The sequence below is a fragment of the Scardinius erythrophthalmus genome, assembly GCF_964197995.2.
Source record: "Scardinius erythrophthalmus genome assembly, chromosome: 12".
Taxonomy (NCBI): Eukaryota; Metazoa; Chordata; class Actinopteri; order Cypriniformes; family Leuciscidae; genus Scardinius; species Scardinius erythrophthalmus.
The window spans coordinates 32,942,472-32,962,284 of NC_138232.1; the positions used below are offsets into that span (position 1 = coordinate 32,942,472).

Consider the following 19,813-nt stretch of genomic DNA (forward strand, 5'->3'; position numbering starts at 1 on the left):
AATAATACATATTTCTAAGCATGTGCTCTAATGAATACATTTATTACAACATAATACATATATCTAAGCATGTGCTTTAAATCAGACACTCTTATTTGCCATTGTGTCAGGATCTTATAAATAGATAAAGAAGTCTAAATAAACAAGTGTCTTACCAAGTGTATCTTTGAGATTTTTCACCAGAGAACCTTTCTTCAGACTGTTCTTGCGTTCAACGTAATTGGAAGGAACAAAGCCTGTTCTGTTGGATGCATTTCGCACTCGCCACCACGTTTTTGAGTCATCGAGAAGCCACAAGCGCTCATTTTTCCTAATGTCAAGTTCCTGGTCTTGTTGTGCCGTATAGTCCCACTTGGCAATAACAATCGCCTCCTCTGACATCTTTCATGGAGTCCCTCTGAAATATAAATAAAAGAAGAAATTAGAATCCTCATCCAGCCAAATGACTTTTAATAGACTAATGGAGAGTGTCCTGGACTCATGAACAGCCATGCAGATTTTGGGAACTAGAGAGCAGCTCTGCTCTGTACAGGCTATCCCTAGACACTGAGCAGCAACCGCAGGAGTGCCAGGACGGATCAAGAGCCCTGCTAGCCTGGAGGTAAAGCTTGTTTCTAAATGAACGGCTCTAAATGTGCAAGTCTCTCTCTCTTCCTCTCACACACTCCCCACGAAGAGCAGCCTTGGTCCTCAAACAGCTTTTAAAGCCTCCCTTTTCACCTAACTATCTTAAACACAGTAAATTATTCAGCAGATACAATGAAGGAGAGAAAAAAAGAGGGATATTGAAAGAAAAGAAGAAAGTGAATAATCATTTCAGAATCTATAAGGAATTAATTAAACAAATCCATGTGAACATACTGAGCAACACACATTATGAGCAGGGTGAAAAAAAAAAAAAAAAAAAAAACGTTGATAATAACTAGCAACATAACTATAAGAAAAAGAAAGGGAAAACAAAAGACAAGGAAATATAGCTTTAAAGCATTAGTTCATCCAAAAATGAAAATTCTGCCCTCATGTTGTTCCAAAGACTTTTGTAGATATTTTCAATATTCTCTCATTGCTTTTGTCCATCCATTGAAAGTCAACATGATCAACATTATCAATCTTCAAAAAGTAAATAAAGATATAGTATAAATGTAAAAATAATCCATACATGTATACAAATCTTCTGAAGAAACATTATATCTATATGAATCTATATGAAGAACAGATTTTAATTTAGGTTTTTATTTACATACAAAACATTAATGAACGCACATACATAGAGCACATCAAATATGGTAAATGGAAGCTCAAATATGCATGCTTAATGCACGGGAAGAAAAACCTCATTGGTTCTTGTGCATCAAGCATGAACTTGAAAGCTAAATAAGTGAAAAGTTTGAGTAAATGGCTGAATTTTCATTTTTTGTATTAACTATCCATTTAAAGAAATAAACCCATGAACACAAAATAAGTGTTTTGTAGCTTTTAGTCACATTTGTATTTGTGTTTGCTACTTTTAAAATGCATTCCACCACAGATTACATAAAATGTTGTTTGTAACTTAAATTACTAAGGGACATGATCTAATTACCTAATAACTTTTCAACACTAGGAGATTTCTTTCACGTCTTGAGTATACTTAATAACAATCTAACAGTGCTTTAAGAGAAAATAAAATACGATACTGAAAAAAGCCTAAACATTGTACTAAGAAGTATAACTTCTTTATTAATGAAGTGTCCGCTGTTCTTTAATGCTGAATGGATCCAATCCATGTTCAGTGAAAATGAATAAATACCTATATATATATATGAATATATACATATAAATAAATGTCCTGGCTCTTCCAAGCTTTATAATGCCAGTGTATGGCCAGTTTCTGTTTTGAAGTCCATAAAGTGCATCCATTCATGATAAAAGGGCCCCACACGGCTCTGGGGTGTAAATAAAGGCCTTCTGAAGCGAAGCGATGCGTTCGTGTAAGAAAAACATCCATATTTAAAACTTTATCGACTAAAATAACTAGCTTCCGGCAGAGGGCCTACGCAAGTCGACTTGTGGCAAAAGAGCAATTTTAAGACATACACACAATACATAGTTCCCACAGGCCAAATAATGTCACGTGACCTCCCCGGAGACGCCATCTTTGATGGCATAAACTGCTGTGTTTACAAAGTTTTACAAGCAAATTTCGAATATTTCTTTCTGTTTATAATGTTACGAAAATCATGAAGAGACAAAGTGACAGAGATTATAAAGAGACTCTATTAACACAAGACAGAGAGAGGTACAATGCGAAAATTTCAGTCATAAATGGTGTGGATCCGTATGCGCTAACGCTGTCTGTGTCTGTGTCTGTGTGTGAGAGAGAGAGAGTGAGAGAGAGGCGCGGGCGCGATCGAACAGTGGAAACAATGTTGTTTTTGTATGTTTTTAATACCTTGTCATTTTGTTCATACAGGACATCATTCAAATTGCAAAGTGTTAACTTATATTTGTGTACACTCGCAATAAAACACAACATTGTGCACCTGACACAAAGTGCTCTGAGCAAATTCTTGCGTGTTTTGAGGGAGTTTCTTTCCTGTTTATCCTCGCCAGCCATAACCTCCGTCGTTGTTCTGACAAAAGCTTAGTTTTCTCACATTCATGAAGTCTAATGACGGGTATACTGTAAAATTCAAATTTAACTGAACCTCCAGCACGATTTGAACATCCATTGACCCAGCAGGAGATGACCTTTTCACTTTTTATCACGAAATTAACTCGTTTCAGCTTCTTCTTCTAATGTTCTGCCCACAACATGCCCACAGAAATGGCGCCGGGTCGGCAAATGCCCGTATGTTGTGACGTCATGTAGGAACTATGTATTGTATGTCAATTGACGCGATGTATGAAGTAGGATGTGCGAGTAGCGTAAGCTTTGACGCCTCTCGCGGTTCAAACAAACAGGGGTGGCCAACTAACTCAAGCTCCTCTGACATTTCTCTTTTTAATTTGTGACTGGTGTTTTGTTTTGCTCTATCCTCTGCGCTTCCGCGTTCGTCATTATGTAATACGTCAGGTCAAGGGTCAAGGCTAGTTATTTTAGTCGATATTTTTCTTACACGAACACATCACTTTACTTCAGAAGACCTTTATTAACCCCCCCAGAGCTGTGTGGAGCACTTTTATCATGGATGGATGCACTTTATGGACTTTAAAACATAAATCGGCCATTCACTGCCATTATAAAGCTTGGAAGAGTCAGGACATTTTTTTTATATAACTCCAATTGTATTTGTCTGATGAAAGAAGAATGTCATATACACCTAGGATCGCTTGAGGGTGAGTAAATCATGGGCTAATTTTCATTTTTGGGTGAACTATCCCTTTAACTATAGCCTATTGGCCCAAACTACCCCTTTCAATAAGAAATACATTACCACATGACATAAACCTGTGCTTCCTTGTCAAGCTATTTCTTTAAAAACAAGGACTCATAAGTGGCATTCCCTCAGACTTCCTCGTACGTGTGTGTGTTTGAGAGAGTGTGTCAGTGAAAAAGGCTTTATAGGATCATGATGGCACTGTGTGACAGTGCTGCTTCCTGCTCCAGGGACACACTCAATACGTTGTTGTCCAATTACTCTGACAGCTGCCACACACAAACACAGATGCAGGCTGAGCAGTGAACAGTGGACACTTCATGATCCTGTACACAAACACTAGCCACTTCATCATTAAACAGCCTCCTGCCTGCCTAATGTGACAGCAGGCTACCTCATCCATAACGCCAGAACAAAATGACGAAATGCAAGTGTGTTAAAGTGGGCCGTCCGTAACGCCACAAATTACAGGTCTTGTTAACTACTCTCAGATATAAAATGACAGCTTACAAAAGACAGCAGACCTCAGGTATGACTATAAACTGCTACTTTAGAAGTTTAAGAGCTAACAAGTACAGCAGTACCCTTCCAAAACCACTGCCAGATCTTCATGTTTGTTTCATGAAACCTGTCAACTCACAGATAAAGCTGTCATATGTGTCAACACCGGGTCGATACAATTACAATGACTGCCTGACAGCCAGCATTTTAAACAAGGGATAAAATCTCCTCTTAAACAAGCATGTCGTCTCCTAGATCTTTCCATTCCTTGTGTGGTGTTGAAAGAGAAACCTGCCCTCACAGAGTGGAAAAAAAATGTTTTTCTTTTTTTTTTTTCTTTCACTGACACCTGTCAAACTGGGGTCTGGGTAAACAGAGGACACTTATTGCTTACAATGCAGCGTTATATCCCTGTTACTTACCCATGGTACTAAGCTCATGCAGCCAAATTGTCTAAAATCCTAATCTGGTTATGCAACATGATTATGGATCCAAAATCCACTTTTTTAAAAGCATACACATTAAAGTGGAGGGAATAAAAATCAATCTCCATTTCCACTAAATTACAGCACTATAAGGACTGACTAGGAAGAGCAGGGCTACTTTACAAATAGGGACATGACTTCAAATGATGTTACTACATACCTACTATTTTTAGCATTCATTTTAAATCAGTTACACACATGCTTCAGACTTTCATGAATGAAACTACAAATAGATTTTCTATAAAAATGTATAGGGATTATTCAGTAGGTGAATGCATTGGTCATGTTTTCTGTAAGTGTTTTATTACCACTCAATGCACGTTTTTATGCTCATTGCAACCCATCCCAGATGTCACACACACACACCCATCACAATGTAATGCATCACATTATGCTTTATCATTCTTACACTGCTCTATTTTCCGCAAAAGACGGCCAGTTTATATATAATATCAGCTGCTAATATATAAAATCATCTAAACTGGCTAAAAAACAGAAGTGAGAAAGTTTGTCGAACACTACATTTACCTTATACAGTAGATAAATAAGTTAGAGAAGATGAGCCCAAAAAAAAAGCACAGAGAAATGCATTTATTGTAACACTATTGGTTGTTGTATATACGGATGTCATTTTAAACAAACTATTTATAATAAAAAATATATACATGCACGGACTGATGGCCCTTTCCATGTAGCCAATGAGCTGCATGCTCCCTCTAGCTCTATATTTAAATAGTCTTGCATCGTGTTTGCATGACCAATGCCCCACTCACAAATTAATCACTCTTTGGAGTCGATTATGTTCAAAGACTTCATCAAACAGGTTGGCAAAACTGTGTAAATTGGTTTGCAAATCATTTTGAATTATTTGTTCAGTTTCCTGCATGCACTGAATCGTCTGAAGTGGTTTCTCACTCTGAGTCGTAACAGGAAATTTAAGAAATCAGCAAATGCATCCTATTGTTTGCCAGTGATAAAGATCTATAACAGTTGATTACATGTACCTGCAGAAACATTCATTTGATTACATTTTGGAGAACAGACGGAAGAAGATCTGTCAATGTGCATTTGATTGTTAGTGTTCAGAGCATGAGCACATGTTAAGTGTTTTCACTCTTTCTTCTCTGTGTCAGTGGTTCCCTTTACTTACCTTTGAACACAAAACTCTGCAGGTTCACTTTATTTTGACACAAATAATCCAAATGTAGCTGTATACGTTATTATACAAAGCAAAGGACATGCAATGATATTGTGGCTACAGAAATTACAGAATTAATGCTTATCCCTGTGTTTGTTGAAAATATAACGAATTATTATAATATAATAATTTAAATAAATTAAGTATTATCTTAATAATAACATGTTATTGTATGGAGTAGTTTTCTTATTTGATACTTCTTTACTCTCACTCAAGTAACTATTAAGATTATTACTTTTACTTTGAGTAAATATTTATATAAGTACTTTTACTTTTACTTGAGTACAGTTTTTGCATACTCAACCCAACTCATAATTAATTAAAAAAAAACATAAGAAATGCTTTGCCATTTTAAATTTTACATGATATACAGCTCCCCACATCTCTAAATCATCTTACAGTGGCCATTATTTATGTCTATGTGTGCAGTATGTCTTAAATGCTCAAAGTAAAAGCTCAGTAGTGATTCAGTTTTGATCCTGTAGAAGCACCTCAAGAGCATCAATATGTAGTTTGACTCCTTTTGAAATTCCTACCAGTGTTAACCCCAAACCTTGGTATTTATGCAGGAGGGTTCAAAGGAACTATGTCCTGATAGACACCTTTAAATGGTGTCTGTAATGAAAATGTATTTTTGTGACTGATTTTTTCAAACATGCATAAATAATAAATAATCAAGACATTACTAACAGGTTAAGTGAAAATATAATATGTATTTACAGTGCATACATTTAACAAAATGCTTTACTCTAGTTTTTTTTTTTTTTTTTTTCTAATGAGCTGTGGACACAATGTCATTTTTGAGGTAAATGTAACATTATGTAACATTGTTTACAAGCTGTTTTACTGATATATTTCCACAGTTGAATATTAAACAATTCTACAACAACATTTGTTTGATTTTGTGATAAAATTGAGACTTTGACAGCTGAGACTTTGTTTCATATCAAAGGTAGCAAAGCACAAAGCATATTGTGAATATAACACTAAAAGGTTCATCAAAATGAAGATTGATTAAAATCAAGAAATTTAAATTATCAACCCAGCCATAGCATCCACACAGCTGTTTACCTGTTGTAATTATCCACGTTGTGTTCACAAAATAGACTCTGACACAGTCAAACCATTTGCTATTCCAGTTGAATATTTTTGGTTACCTCACTGTACCATCATGTAAGTATTTTCCTAATGTATCCAGGAGCAGATCCAGAGATGCTATGAGAGCTTTGGTTTCGCTAGTTTTAAGCAGATGTCTCTCAAAGCGACAGCTGGAAGATGCAATCAGACAAACAACTCAAGAGCACTTGAATTTCCGCCAACAGAAGCGTGCGCCAGTCTCACAGTTTCAGGAATCAAAGAAGCTCTCCAACAAAGGACATTGGGCATCTCATTCCCCTCTAAATAACTCCTCTTTAAATGTCTTTATAGGAGTAACTGCTGAACACAAAAAGCACTTTGTTTTGAACTGTGAATTATATAATGTGAAAACACATTAAAAGATGGATTCAGAAGATACAAGATTAAGCAACAAGAAATGGAGAGTTTCACTGTCCTCATCCATTTGTTTAGTAAATTACCATGTGTAGCGTGTATTGAATAGCCGCCAAATTCTGCTTTAGAAGGGAGAGAGAGAGGGATTGATACAGGCACAGAAAGATGCTTTTCAGATGGCAATGCTCTCCCAGTACATCTGCAATACTCACACAAACACAAAACATACACACAATACTAATAACACACTCACAGCAGCTCTTAGTATCAGTCTTCTTCATTACCATAAAGAGATTGACAGCATTAAATCGGCTCACGTTTATGATAAACGCAAGTCGATTTAATGCTCTCAGTCTCTTTATCCCATTATGACAGGATGTAGAGAAGGACTAGGACTAGAACTAGGGTCACACATACAAACATTTCAGGAGTTGATAAGTAAAATGTCATACTTTGACAACTATTCCGACATCAGAGCAAACTAAAATATACACTCTATAAAAACTTGAAAATGGAAACGAAGTTTTGGGTCTGTAAAATTGTTTAATGTTTTTAAAAATGTCTCCCATGCTCACCAAGATTGCATTTATTTGATCAAAATAAAGTAAAAATGGCAATATTCTGAAATCTTACTACAAAATGTTCAAAATGTTTTCAGCAGCCATTACTCCATCTTTGGTGTCACATGATCCTTCAGAAATCAAATCTAACAGACTGATTAGGTGCTCAAGAAACATTTTTATTATCACAGTTGAAAATTGTTGTGCTGCAAATTGTTTTTTTTTTTGTGAAAACCATGATTTTTTTGATGAAAAATGTATCATGTGATTTGATAGAATGATATCATTCTGATGTGAAAAAAGAGGATTTACTTGAAATATATATTTTTTTGTAACAATGTAACTCTTTACTGTTACTTTGATCAATTTAATGCATCCTTCCTGAAAAAAATAATAATATATACTATACTATACTATATGCTTTATCCTATATTATAGTATATTATAGGGGTGTAACAGTACATGTATTCTTCCCAAACCGTCACGGTACGTACAGACGTCACGGTTCGGTGCCTACAGTCAAACGACGAATACAGTCAGTCACAGGCCATCCACACTCCAATCCAGAAAGGGGCACAGACAGTAGTGCAATGCTGTTTGCCAACCACCACAACATGAAAAAGAGCGGAAGAAGAGACGATCTATGCACTAACCCAACACAAGTGTTCAGATGGCATGCAAGAGCTTGCAAGTAGCCTATACGCTGAGTTTCGATTAATTTTTGTGACACGCTCCACTAACTTCACGGAAAAGAAACTGGGATGGCAGAAAGCAGCATCCGGTGGTTTTCTTTATTTTATTAAAGCACAACTGTTTTTATTGTAAGTGTAGACAAATAAACATATACTAGTTATGACCATAAATGACAGAGCATTTCATTGATTGTGACTAAATACCTTTTATTTTTTATCAGCCCTTCAAAAAATATGCAATATGACTCACTACGGAAGAGTGCATTATAGGAGGCTGTACTCTACCAACTACCTCGGGGGACAAAAAGACGCTAGTTGGAACAAACTGTATTTTGCACTACTGTCTGTTCAAAATAAATGAAAAGAAAACTACCATTGGGGATTTGTTTCTTTTTCCTGTTGTACCGAACTCGTATCAAACCAGGACCCCAAAACCGAGGTACATACCGAACCGTGACTTCTGTGTACCGTTACACCCCTAGTATATTATTATTAGGCCTACTCATATTATAATATATACTTACATTAAATAAATATTAAATGAAAAATAGTAGATAAGATAGTAGATAAAAACTGCTTCTGTTTTTCCAAGTAAACAGTCAGCAATAAAGAACCAGAGCAGTAAGCGGTTTTGTCTTCTTCTTCTTCTTTTTTTTTGTCAATGTTTTTGGAGTAATTTTAAATAGACAGATAATAGACAGTAGCAGAGATGCTGCATTTACATCGCAAAGACTTATGCACAGATCTGATATTTTCCAGAAGATCGGAAACAGTGCGTTTACATTAAAGTCCACATGAAATCAAAATTGACCATATTTACTTTGTTTGCCTAAATTGATCATTTTGTGGTGAACAATTCATCCATGCAAGTCAATCCACACAAAAAAAAAATTTGGCTTCGTAATCTTTAATCAAAATCTGAAAATGCCCCTCCCCTCTGCATTGGAGGACCTTCCCTGATGACGTAGGTTTGACGGCAACTAATTAAAGGGTTACTTCAGGATTTAGCATTAAGCTTTGTATTAGTAGAAAACCTGTAGTATTTTCGAATTACCATGCTTTCCCCCCTCATATCCCCCTGAGAGGAGAGATTTATGTATTTTTTGTCTGGAAAAAATCCTCCGATGACGCAAAAATCGTCATTTTGCGTCATCGGAGGATTTTCTGTCCAGAGGCTAAAGACTACAGCCAGTAGATGGCGTTGTTCCGCATGTTTTCAGCCCGCCCATAGAGGGTGGGATCTCACTCACAGAATGTACACAGTATCAGCCGTCTTTCTTTGGAAGCTAAGCTAGCATGCTCTTGTTCTGTGGAGAAAGCTGAATAATAGGAGAAAGCTGAGTAAGTAGGGGTTACCATCTTCCTTTTCCCGGACTTGTCCGGCGGGCGAGACTGTTAAAAATGTCCGGGATTCGGCTTTTGCGTTCTGCGGTCGCCATTCATTGTTTACATGCACACCTCTCGTTTCAATCTAACTGAATTAATTCCGATCGGTGAATCTGACTGTAGTGTTTACATGAACGCTAAACAAGTGATTGGTTGGTTGATGTGCGTTTTAACATTGCTAAGAAAATTCCCGCTCCTCCGTGAGAGATGCGAGACCCGGCGCGTCTCAGTAATGAAGCCACCGGCCTCGCCCCATTCTCCCACGGCCGTCAGCCTCGTCCTGCTCGCCACAGTAAACATGATGAATGGCGACTGTAGAACGCAAAAGCCGAATCCCGGACATTTTGGGTCTCTAAATCCCTGGCAAACTCATCACTTACTTAGGCTAGCCTTGTTGTTTTCAACTGTGCTCTCTAACCGGTAGGCGTGGCCTCCTAAGGCAGCGAAGCAAGTGCATTCTGGGAGTTGTTGTCTTTCATCCACATAAGCCAAAAATACATTTTCTGGCTTTTCTCAGTCTAGAAAGCTCCAAATTCAAAAATTTCTCCACATTTCTTCTACTTAAATGACCTATTTTAAATACACATTCATCTTCCCAGAGGTGAAGTATCCCTTTAATCATTACATTAATCATGCACATGAGCTGCATGATTAATCATTAAAAGATCGCAATCTCGATTCAAACACGTACGCAATCTCATTCCTAAATGACAATGATTTGGCAGTGTTTATTAAACCTTTGACAAAATCACAGTGAACATTCAAATCTTCGTTGACGCTGCCGCTGACCCAGAGAAAGCAGTTATAATGTAGACTGTAGGTATGAAACAGCTTCACAAACCATACAGTATTATTTCTGTTACAAATATTTGAATTATCACATACTGTAAGTACTGTGATAAAAGTTTATTCATTTCGGATATAAACACTGATGTCTACGGAAGAGATGAAATTAGAGTAGATCCCCTTTTGAAAGTAACTTGGCATTTCAAATAAATATTGTATCAATTACAGTGTAATGCCACTATGTGGCGACAAGTGAGTTAAAAAAGTATGTCATTGAATCATTCACTCAAACCGATTTTTAAAATAATTAATTCAAATGAATGAAACATTTTAAATAGACTGCAACAATAAACATTTTGTCAGAACTAACACAATGTGTGTGTGTGTGTGTGTGTGTGTGTGTGTGTGTGTGTGTGTGTGTGTGTGTGTGTGTGTGTGTGTGTGTGTGTGTGTGTGTGTGTGTGTGTGTGTGTGTGTGTGTGTGTGTGTGTGTGTGTGTGTGTGTGTGTGTGTGTGTGTGTGTGTGTGTGTGTGTGTGTGTGTGTGTGTGAATAAGTAGTATAGTGTCTCTGGATTATTATTTTTTTCAGCATTCAGGCGGTGAAGTTGAACCATGTGACTGTGCACTCTTGTAACCAAGTTGCTGGGAAAGCCTTGACCCTGAGGTGAAGAAGGGATGAAGAGAGAGGAGGGGGCTAGTGAGGCCACATGGGCCAGCTGTGACACACAGGAAGTCAGAAATGTGACCTTAAAGTTATAGTTCAGCCAAGAATGAAAATTCTGTCATCATTTACTCATCTGTACATTTCGGCCAATGCGTATGACTTCCTGTTTTTCCATTAAACATGAAAGGGGCTGTTCTGAAAAATGCTCAAGCTGCTCTTAAAGAACGGGATTGAGGACTTAATAGCCTCAGCCCCCAGAAATGGAGAAAAGCTATAGATAAAATGCATAAAAAGCAGTCCATTTGAAACCATACAATACCTTTGTTTAAGAAATGGGCTACCTCTCAAAATCTCATTTGTGACTTAATTTTGTATAGCTTTAAAATACTTGGAATATAGTGCACATATCACATGGACCAATTTTACACTACTGTTCAAAAGTTTGGGGTCAGTTAGATAAATCAAGTTTATTATGCTCACCAAGGCTGCATTTACTTGTTCAAAAATGCAGTAAATCAGAAATATTGTGAAATATTGTAACCATTCAAAATTTTATATTTTAAGATATACTGTATATACACACGTATGTATATAAGTTGAATTATAAGCATTAATTCCTCCAGTCTTCAGTTTCACATGACAGAAATCATTCTATGTTGATATGGTGCTCCAGAAACAAACATTTCTTATTAACAAGATGTGCTGCTTAATTTTTTTTTTTTTTTTTTTTGTGGAAACTGATAAAACATTTTCTGTATTCTTTGATAAATAGACAGTTAAAAAGAACAATTTACCTGAAATATAAATATTTTGTAATATTCTAAATGTCTACAGTCACTAATCAATTTAAAGCATCATCGCCAAATAAAACTAAAGTATTAAATTATAAAAAAAAAATAGTACTGACCTCAAACTTTTAAACAGTAGTGTATGGTCATTTTTTGAGCTTGATAGCCTCTGGTCTCGGTGTAGCTTGTGCTGTATATAAAAGAACATGAACATTCGTCAAATTCTTCTCTACTTTTTTTAATCCCATGCAATAAAGAAATTCATAGAGAAAATTACAATGACATTTTTTTTTTTTGGGTGAACTATCCTAGGAAAGAGATCAGCCAGTATATTTGTCCCATATATTCGTATAGTTTAGCACTGCAGTTTTCCTTGTTAGCAGAAAGGAAAATTTGACTAAGTCATGTAGAATGGAAAAGGATGATATCAAGAAGCTTTTTCCTGCTCTCCAATTTTCACTGAAAACACTATCATTTCAACTATAAAGTGCAGCCTATTTGTACAAACACAACAGGCTAGACAGAAGAAATTACTGCTGGCTAGATCCATATCTTTGATAAATATAAGCTGGGGTGCTTTGGTTTGCCCTGACACATTATTGCAGCTGAGGAGAGAGACAGATGAGGCTTATTATTGACTTTCAAGACCACAACAGCATATTTTTAAAAGAGACAAATGAGCTGTAAACTTCCTATTCCTATTTCAAGCCTAATATTACAACACCCTCACAACCTCTGAGGTTTCAGAGAGTGATCTAGTGTTCAAACCAAGTTTCATTTGTGAGTATTTCTTGCCATGGTTTGGTTCTCAGACATCAAGCCCACAGACCACCCACACACACGTTATTCGCTAACCACCTGATCTGCATTGCACACTAAACTGGAAATGCTTTTTCGAAGAAAAATAAAAAAAGTCTAAATCTGAGTGGCTGACATCTACAGGATTTTTTCGTGCACCTAGTGTTCAGCGATCCCTCTATAAAGTGTACACAGTTCCTCTTTTCCCCGCACTAGTGACACCCCTGTCTCAGGCATTCATATAGAACATTATACATTTCTATTATTCAAATCAGTTCAATGATTATTATCCTGCACAGATTAGGTCAGCCGGAACTGGGGACACTTCCTATAACACCTGATGTACTCGTTACATCATAAGAAAAATGGCATCTACGCTAATGCTAGTCTTTCGGTTTATTCCGAGGTTTACTGAAGTCAGCTGGATCTGAGCCGTATCCAGATCAGATGGTGGACCTGCGCCTGGACCCATCCACAACGCATCCCTGAAGTGCCAGCCTCATCAGCCCTGTGAAGGCCTCATCGACACGACAACTATCGGCACAGATCCTCAACAAACTCGTCTACATACCGGCGTGACTCCGACTTCTACCCAGATAGAACTGGATAATATTCTGAATGTTCTGATCAAATCTGACTTCTGACCTGTAATGCGGCCTGAATCATAATCATACACTGTTCATTCGTTGGCCAGAGGAGAACTGAGCGATTGAGTCTGGTTTCTCCCAAGGTTTTTTTTCTCCATTCTGTCACTGATGGAGTTTTGGTTCCATGCCACTGTTGCCTTGGCTTTTGGCTTGCTCAGTTGGGGACATTTAATATTCAACAATATTATTGATCTACCTTACTTAAGGTGGACGATGACGCAATTTTCTTCTAGAAACAAACTTTGTTGTATTATTTTCATATTATCACTGTGAAGCTGCTTTGATACAATCTGTATTGTAAAAAGTGCTATCTAAATAAAGGTGACTTGACTTGAGGCAGAATTTCACAGGGCCTTACTCTCTGAGAAAAGAATATCTGTGGCAGTTAAACATGCAAGTACTTACAGCCAGTGATAGTACACTAGTCTGTTATTTAGAGACACTTACCCACCCCTAAACATGATGCTGAAACAAACAAACTTCCAAAGCGGCCTCTTCCTGTCTAAAGGCACGGGTATACTTTATTTTCCAAGTTCTGCTCCGTCTTGCGCACTTTTGAGTTTGTGAGCCTTTCAATGTATACTCCTTTGGCTGTATGTGCAAAAAGAGCACATGCGCACTATCTAGTGGACTTTGTTTTCAAGCGCTCAAGTCACTTGCACATGCGCTGTTGTACTTTTCATAACTATTTCAAACAATAAAATCTTACCCCCAAAGCATGGACTGATATACACGGATATCATGTGTATGTCAATGTGACTTATGTCAATTTCAGGCAGAGACTTTTTTAAATTTCAGTCGGTTTTTATGACTAAACTCCAAATATCATGGCATTTTAGCACTGCAATAGAGTTGTCAAAAAGTAATGAATTTTGGCACCAAGTCGGTACTGAAATTGTAAACATTTCACGTTTTGAGCACTGTTGAGCGGAATCGTAAACGCCTCTGACTGGCCATTGTACTCACATGGTCATTTAAAATCCTGACACTTATTTTAGTCGAGAAATCACTGGTCTTTCACAGTATCTCAGCCTCTGTCTCACCCTGCCTTTGCCTTCTCATCTCTTTCTCACTGTATCGTCTCTCTCTACCGCTGTCCCCTTTCCAAATTCCCACGGTTTTAATGCACGAGGGATGTAAAATCTGCTTCCCCAGTTTAATACTTGACTGCGTCCCAATCTGGTAGTTCAAACCGCAGATCCCTTAAGGTCCAGCTGCAGTGTCTTGGCGCCAGTGTCATTCACATCCTGATCTATCACGCAGGTGCACACAACACAGCCTTGCAGCACTGTTGTGCTAACAGGAAACTAAAAAGCTGACAAATTTGACTGACACGACAGTACCATCCAGAACGCTTAAAGGAGGGAGAAAGAGAGCACTTTAAATCTTTCACAATCTCTCAGCAACTGCACCAGAGGAAAAATAACTTAACACCACACTGTACTTGGCATTCAGATTACAAACAGCTGTCAAGAATCAATTTTCTGTTTGTCTGCTCTGCTGCCTCTAATGCTTCATTACGTTTATAGTTGTATATGGGATATTTACAATTGATATGAAGGGTTTGCTTGTATAAGAAAGCAAAATGGCTACTGCTGTTCCCTTTGAGTTGTTTGCCTGTCAACAAGGTGTAATGTACCCTCATTTATGAAGACATGCATAGAATGTACCTAAAGTCGACAGTTTCCAAAATTTCCTATGAATGGTTTAAAAACGCCCATACAAAAGTTTCCCAAATGCATCCCACTTTCTAAATTGCAGTTTATCCAAAATTGAAAAAGGTGAACATATATAAAATTAAAGCTGCAAGCAGCATTTATCGGGGTTCAAGCAGTTAAAGCCTTTAAGGCCTTTAAGCACAAAAGTTAAAAGCATCAAGTTATTAAGTTTTATTTAGCAAGCATGTAACCACTCACATAATAGATGGAAAAGACCATTTACAGCCAATACAGACAATGTACCATAGGAAATATATGGTTTTAAAGCTTTTTAACAGTTATAGCTCCACCTATCGTCTGATCTCCATAAACTTTTGCACGCTTGTTAATGATGTTATGTTACATATGCTCACCAATTCTAGGTCAAACGGCCTAAGAGTTTTGAGCGATTTTGTACTTTTGGTTGCTGTAGCGCCACCTATGGGCCAATCGGGGTCATACTCTCATAGGTTGTCCCCAAATTGAGGCCTACCATCTGGCCAGGTTTCAAGGCCTTACGGTTTGCCCTGCACGATGCGTTTTACGAATCCTTACAATTACAATAGGGTTTCAGCATTTCATGCTTGAACCCCTAATGAATACATTTCAGTTATGTAATTATTATCACAATGCAGTTGCTCATTTTCACATTTAATAATATTTAGGCTAAGCAATTTTTGGTTGTCTATTTATCTTTACATTTTAATAAACAATGTCAGATTATTTTAATCACTGGCAAAAAATAATAATAATTCACTGCAGGCATTGCCTTTATAAAACCTGATTTGCTCCTCACTTTTGTGGTAGGATGAAATCCATGAAATTTAGGATCATATCCGATCACACGTTCGTTTCATAAATGAGGCCCCTGCTTATCTCAATGAAATCCGAGTTGTGGATTTCTGCATAGTTTGCTCGTGTTCAGGTTTGTTTGTGTTCTTTTCCACTTTTCCAATTAGGAATAGAGAATTCTGATTTTCCATGTTGAAGAGAAAGCAGCATATCTCCGCTTTTATTGCTGTGTATAAATAAATCTTTCCACAGTGCATGCTAGGAAAACTATAACCAAAACACAAGAATGTGGAAGGATAAATGCACATTTATAGCGAGAGACTAAAAACCTCCCAGACATGGAAATGTGCTATAAATTTTACAATAATACATGTGACTTTAGTGAAGAAAGAGATCTTCCCTTTTATAATATAGGGACAACAAAAAGTAAACTATTTGGTGACTATCCTGTCCTCATCTATGATGAGTTGAAAAACAGGTTTGTCAATCACTATAAAAATGTAAGTCTGCCCTGCACTCATTTTACAGATGGCACATTTATAATAACCTTTGCAGTTGATCTGCATTATTTGCTTCCAGCAAAACAGTAATTGTGATGTTATTTTTTTGTTAATCACAAAAGAGAGCACTGGCATCTTATAAGTGAAAGATATGAAACACTTTAAAATGGAAGACGCTCTCTCCCATACTTCATGAAGTACTAACTAGCTACAACATCCTTTACTTGCTTTGATGAGAAGCGAACATTCTCTTAAATGTGTCAACACATTTACTGTTGTTCGCCAAATTTTCACGGGCAAAATCCAGTCATTTCAATAGGAATCCGCACGATTGGGAATTTCCTGTGAGGGCGAAGGAGAGATGGTGTGAGAGAAACCTTTACCTTCAAGAACGTGAAAGAAAAAATAACGGCATAAAAGTAAAAGGACGGCGGAGACATTGACTGCTCTTGGCTTTAGTGCCAGGTTTACCCCTCTTTTTTTCGAGTCACTCATTTCCACAGCTTGAAGTTACTCAGGGGTGTCTTGTTAAAATAGACACTGCTGAGAACCTTACCTTCTCTCTCTCTGACTCACTTGCTGATCATTACAGTGGAAAAGTTCCACCAAATAGAGTTATTTGCCACTGAATGTTTTTAAATTAAAACTACTAAATGCAAGGAAAATTCACATTAAAGTCACCATTTTTTTAAATCAATAATATAGTATTGATTATAAATGATTTTCATGTGCCCTCATAATCTCAAAATAACTTCCTCCCACATCATACCGCCCTACAACTATTCTTGTTCGAGAAGCAGTTTCATTCTGATATACGTCACAATCATCGCAACTTCCGTTTCATGCCAAATTTATGCAGTGTCGAGTGAAATGCCTCGCTATAGAGCAAAATAGAAAAAGAAGGTCTTAGTAAATCTACATTTCCAGTGAAATTTTGTGAATGAATCTTTTAAGTAAACGAATCATTGTCATCTTTGCGCAGGGTCATCTTTGAAACACGACTGTTTTTCTGCCTTTAAAGAATGGCAGTAGCACAATACATAGTCGTTCTTGAACTAATTGAATAAATTGTGACATCTCAGTTGCAAATGAGGATCTGCTGAACGACTGAATGTTTGTTCAATTTTGGCATGCAAATCATTTTCCTTCATAACAAGGAGAGAAAGGGTGTGGAAGAATGACGAATGTGAAATTATACCTTTTCTATAGCTGTATTAAAGACTTGCTACAAAACAATACAAAATGGTATTTTTAAAGTTTAAAAAAAAAAAAATTTACCATTTAGAAAATTTAGAATGGTTTTAGATACTTGTTCTTTGTTTTTGTATGTCTGCTGTGTCCACGGAATGTGTTCAGAATGCATTGGAACTGACTGTCTTGTATCTATGGTAAATGTGGTTTCCTACAAAAGCTTGTAGAGTAAAAAACACAACCCATTCTGAGGTCTCATTAGGAGGGAATTAATGTGCAATTAATAATCTACTTGCAATTTGCATAAAAGACAAGCTAAAGTGAACATTTTGGTTCAAAATTGTCTGATACCATTTGCTTTGAAGAACGTCCATTCCCACATCAAATTTGAAATTCATTTGGGGATTAAGGTATCATAATGATAGAACTGACATGGACATTTCAGTAAATTTTAGCATGATTTCTTCTTCCTCTGGAATGCCTGGAGCCAAAAATAGAAGCAAAATAGATAGACAATGCCCTCTCTTCTGTCTCCTCTCAAAAAGCATCAAATGGTTAAATGACTCAAGATCATATATGACATATGAATGTAGTCCAATCCGCATGTCTCTTTGCTCCCGGATTGTGACGAAAGCAGATCAATAACCCTGAGGCAGAACATGTTCCCTTCTAACTGCTGGTCACCAGAGCCCTAAAACATTGTAGAAAGCAATAGTTTTCTGAACACTTTGAATGTGTGCGTAAACACTGAGTATTTGCATGAGTAAAGACACAAAGTGTGTGAGTCAGAGATGTTGTGGCTGTCGTCATCGCTCTCTCAGATGGATGACTAATAAGAACAATCATTTTTAGGCCCTGTCAGAGGGCCACTGCACCACATGGTTGTCTATTTTAGTCGATGCCACCTTTCGTCAACAAGTTTTTCCCATAAACGCTGGCAAATAGTCAGATATTCATATTGTGAGCTGACATTTAGAGCAGTATTTCTTAATTCACCAGTCACCACCCAACAAGCCAGGCCAACAAGGAGATGATGTTTGCGACAGTGAATGACTAAAATGTAATCAGACAGGTACAATATTGCAGTCCTAAATTGATACTGTACGTTCAATAATCTTTTTGCACTTTTTTTGAACTGTTTACATGTGAGAGCTGAAACTAGTGGTTGTGCCAACGCACTACATTTGCATCTAAAAAAACAAGTTCAAGCTCTTGAGCTTTTAAATAATCCAAACCGATACTGAAAGAGATCGGGTGGGCAGCAAACAACCAAAAATCAAATCCTTTGTATGTTGTTTACACATTTTTCTCAATCAGACCCAAAGACCAGCTAAATTTAATCCAAAGACAAAGGCACATTAATGGCATAGTTTGGTGTCCAGTGAACTGAAAATAAAACAGCTCATAATATTAAGTTTGACAATAAATATGTCATTATAAAATCCTATAAAACGTCTATCCTATTCATGAAGTGTCACCAGAAACATTAAAAATGCATTAGACTACAGTACATTAATTGCCTGCTTAGTGTTCTTAAGGATTCCACACACGCTTAATTTTATATTTAGTGCTTAACACACATTCTGATGACAAAACTTTGCAGGCTTCCTCCCACTCCTCTGTTTCCTGTGTGATCAGAAATGACATGCGGTTTCATTATTCAGAAAGCTAATAAAAGAACAATTGAGAAGACCAAGTCATGCCATGAAAGCAGTGGAGAAACAGATGAACACAGGTTTAAGCATGTTCGTTCTGTGACTGAAATGGATATTTTTACTGACGTTTGTGCACGCAACAAGTTATTGCATCATGTTTCAAACGGTGATGAGATACTGGCCAAGAAAGCCATTGGAAAATAAACCAATTTAGAACAGGGAAAATAAAAATAAACAAATGGACTGAGATCACACAGCAAAGACTTAAAATGTAGATACATGTGTAAACATTTAGGAAACCGTACAGCATGAGTCACGCAAATATGAGTATGACCCATGAAGAAAACGGCACAAATGGATGAAAAGATGTAATATGCGCAAAAAGATTGCTAATTAACATCTAGTGAATTCTTAATGTGAACTAATGAAGACATCAGCTGGCTAAAATAAGCTGGAAAGAGGAACAGCATAATGGTTCAAGATTGGGTAAGGATTCTTCTCGCTCTAGTCGGTAAAAATAGAGTGACGCTGCCTGAGTGGGAAAATAAACATTCAGCAGTAGGGCCAGCTAAAAGCTACAACTGTCAGAACTACCAGAACTCTTGCAGATGCAGTGATCAGA

General features: G+C 37.1%; 1 protein-coding gene across 4 annotated transcripts in view; it reads right to left on the reverse strand.

The window, feature by feature from the left end:
- Positions 1 to 19,813, reverse strand: part of nck2b (NCK adaptor protein 2b) — a 50,166-nt gene that overhangs the window by 17,225 nt on the left and 13,128 nt on the right. For 2 of the 4 annotated variants that reach the window (XM_081381817.1, XM_081381818.1), the window contains exons 2-3: positions 12,031 to 12,101; positions 156 to 397 (exon numbers count right to left, since the gene is read on the reverse strand). In XM_081381817.1, coding sequence (XP_081237943.1) covers positions 156 to 381 — 226 coding nt within the window. In that variant the 5' untranslated portion in view covers positions 382 to 397; positions 12,031 to 12,101. The remainder of the gene's footprint in view (positions 1 to 155; positions 398 to 12,030; positions 12,102 to 19,813) is intronic. The other 2 variants (XM_081381815.1, XM_081381816.1) reach the window with 1 other exon arrangement.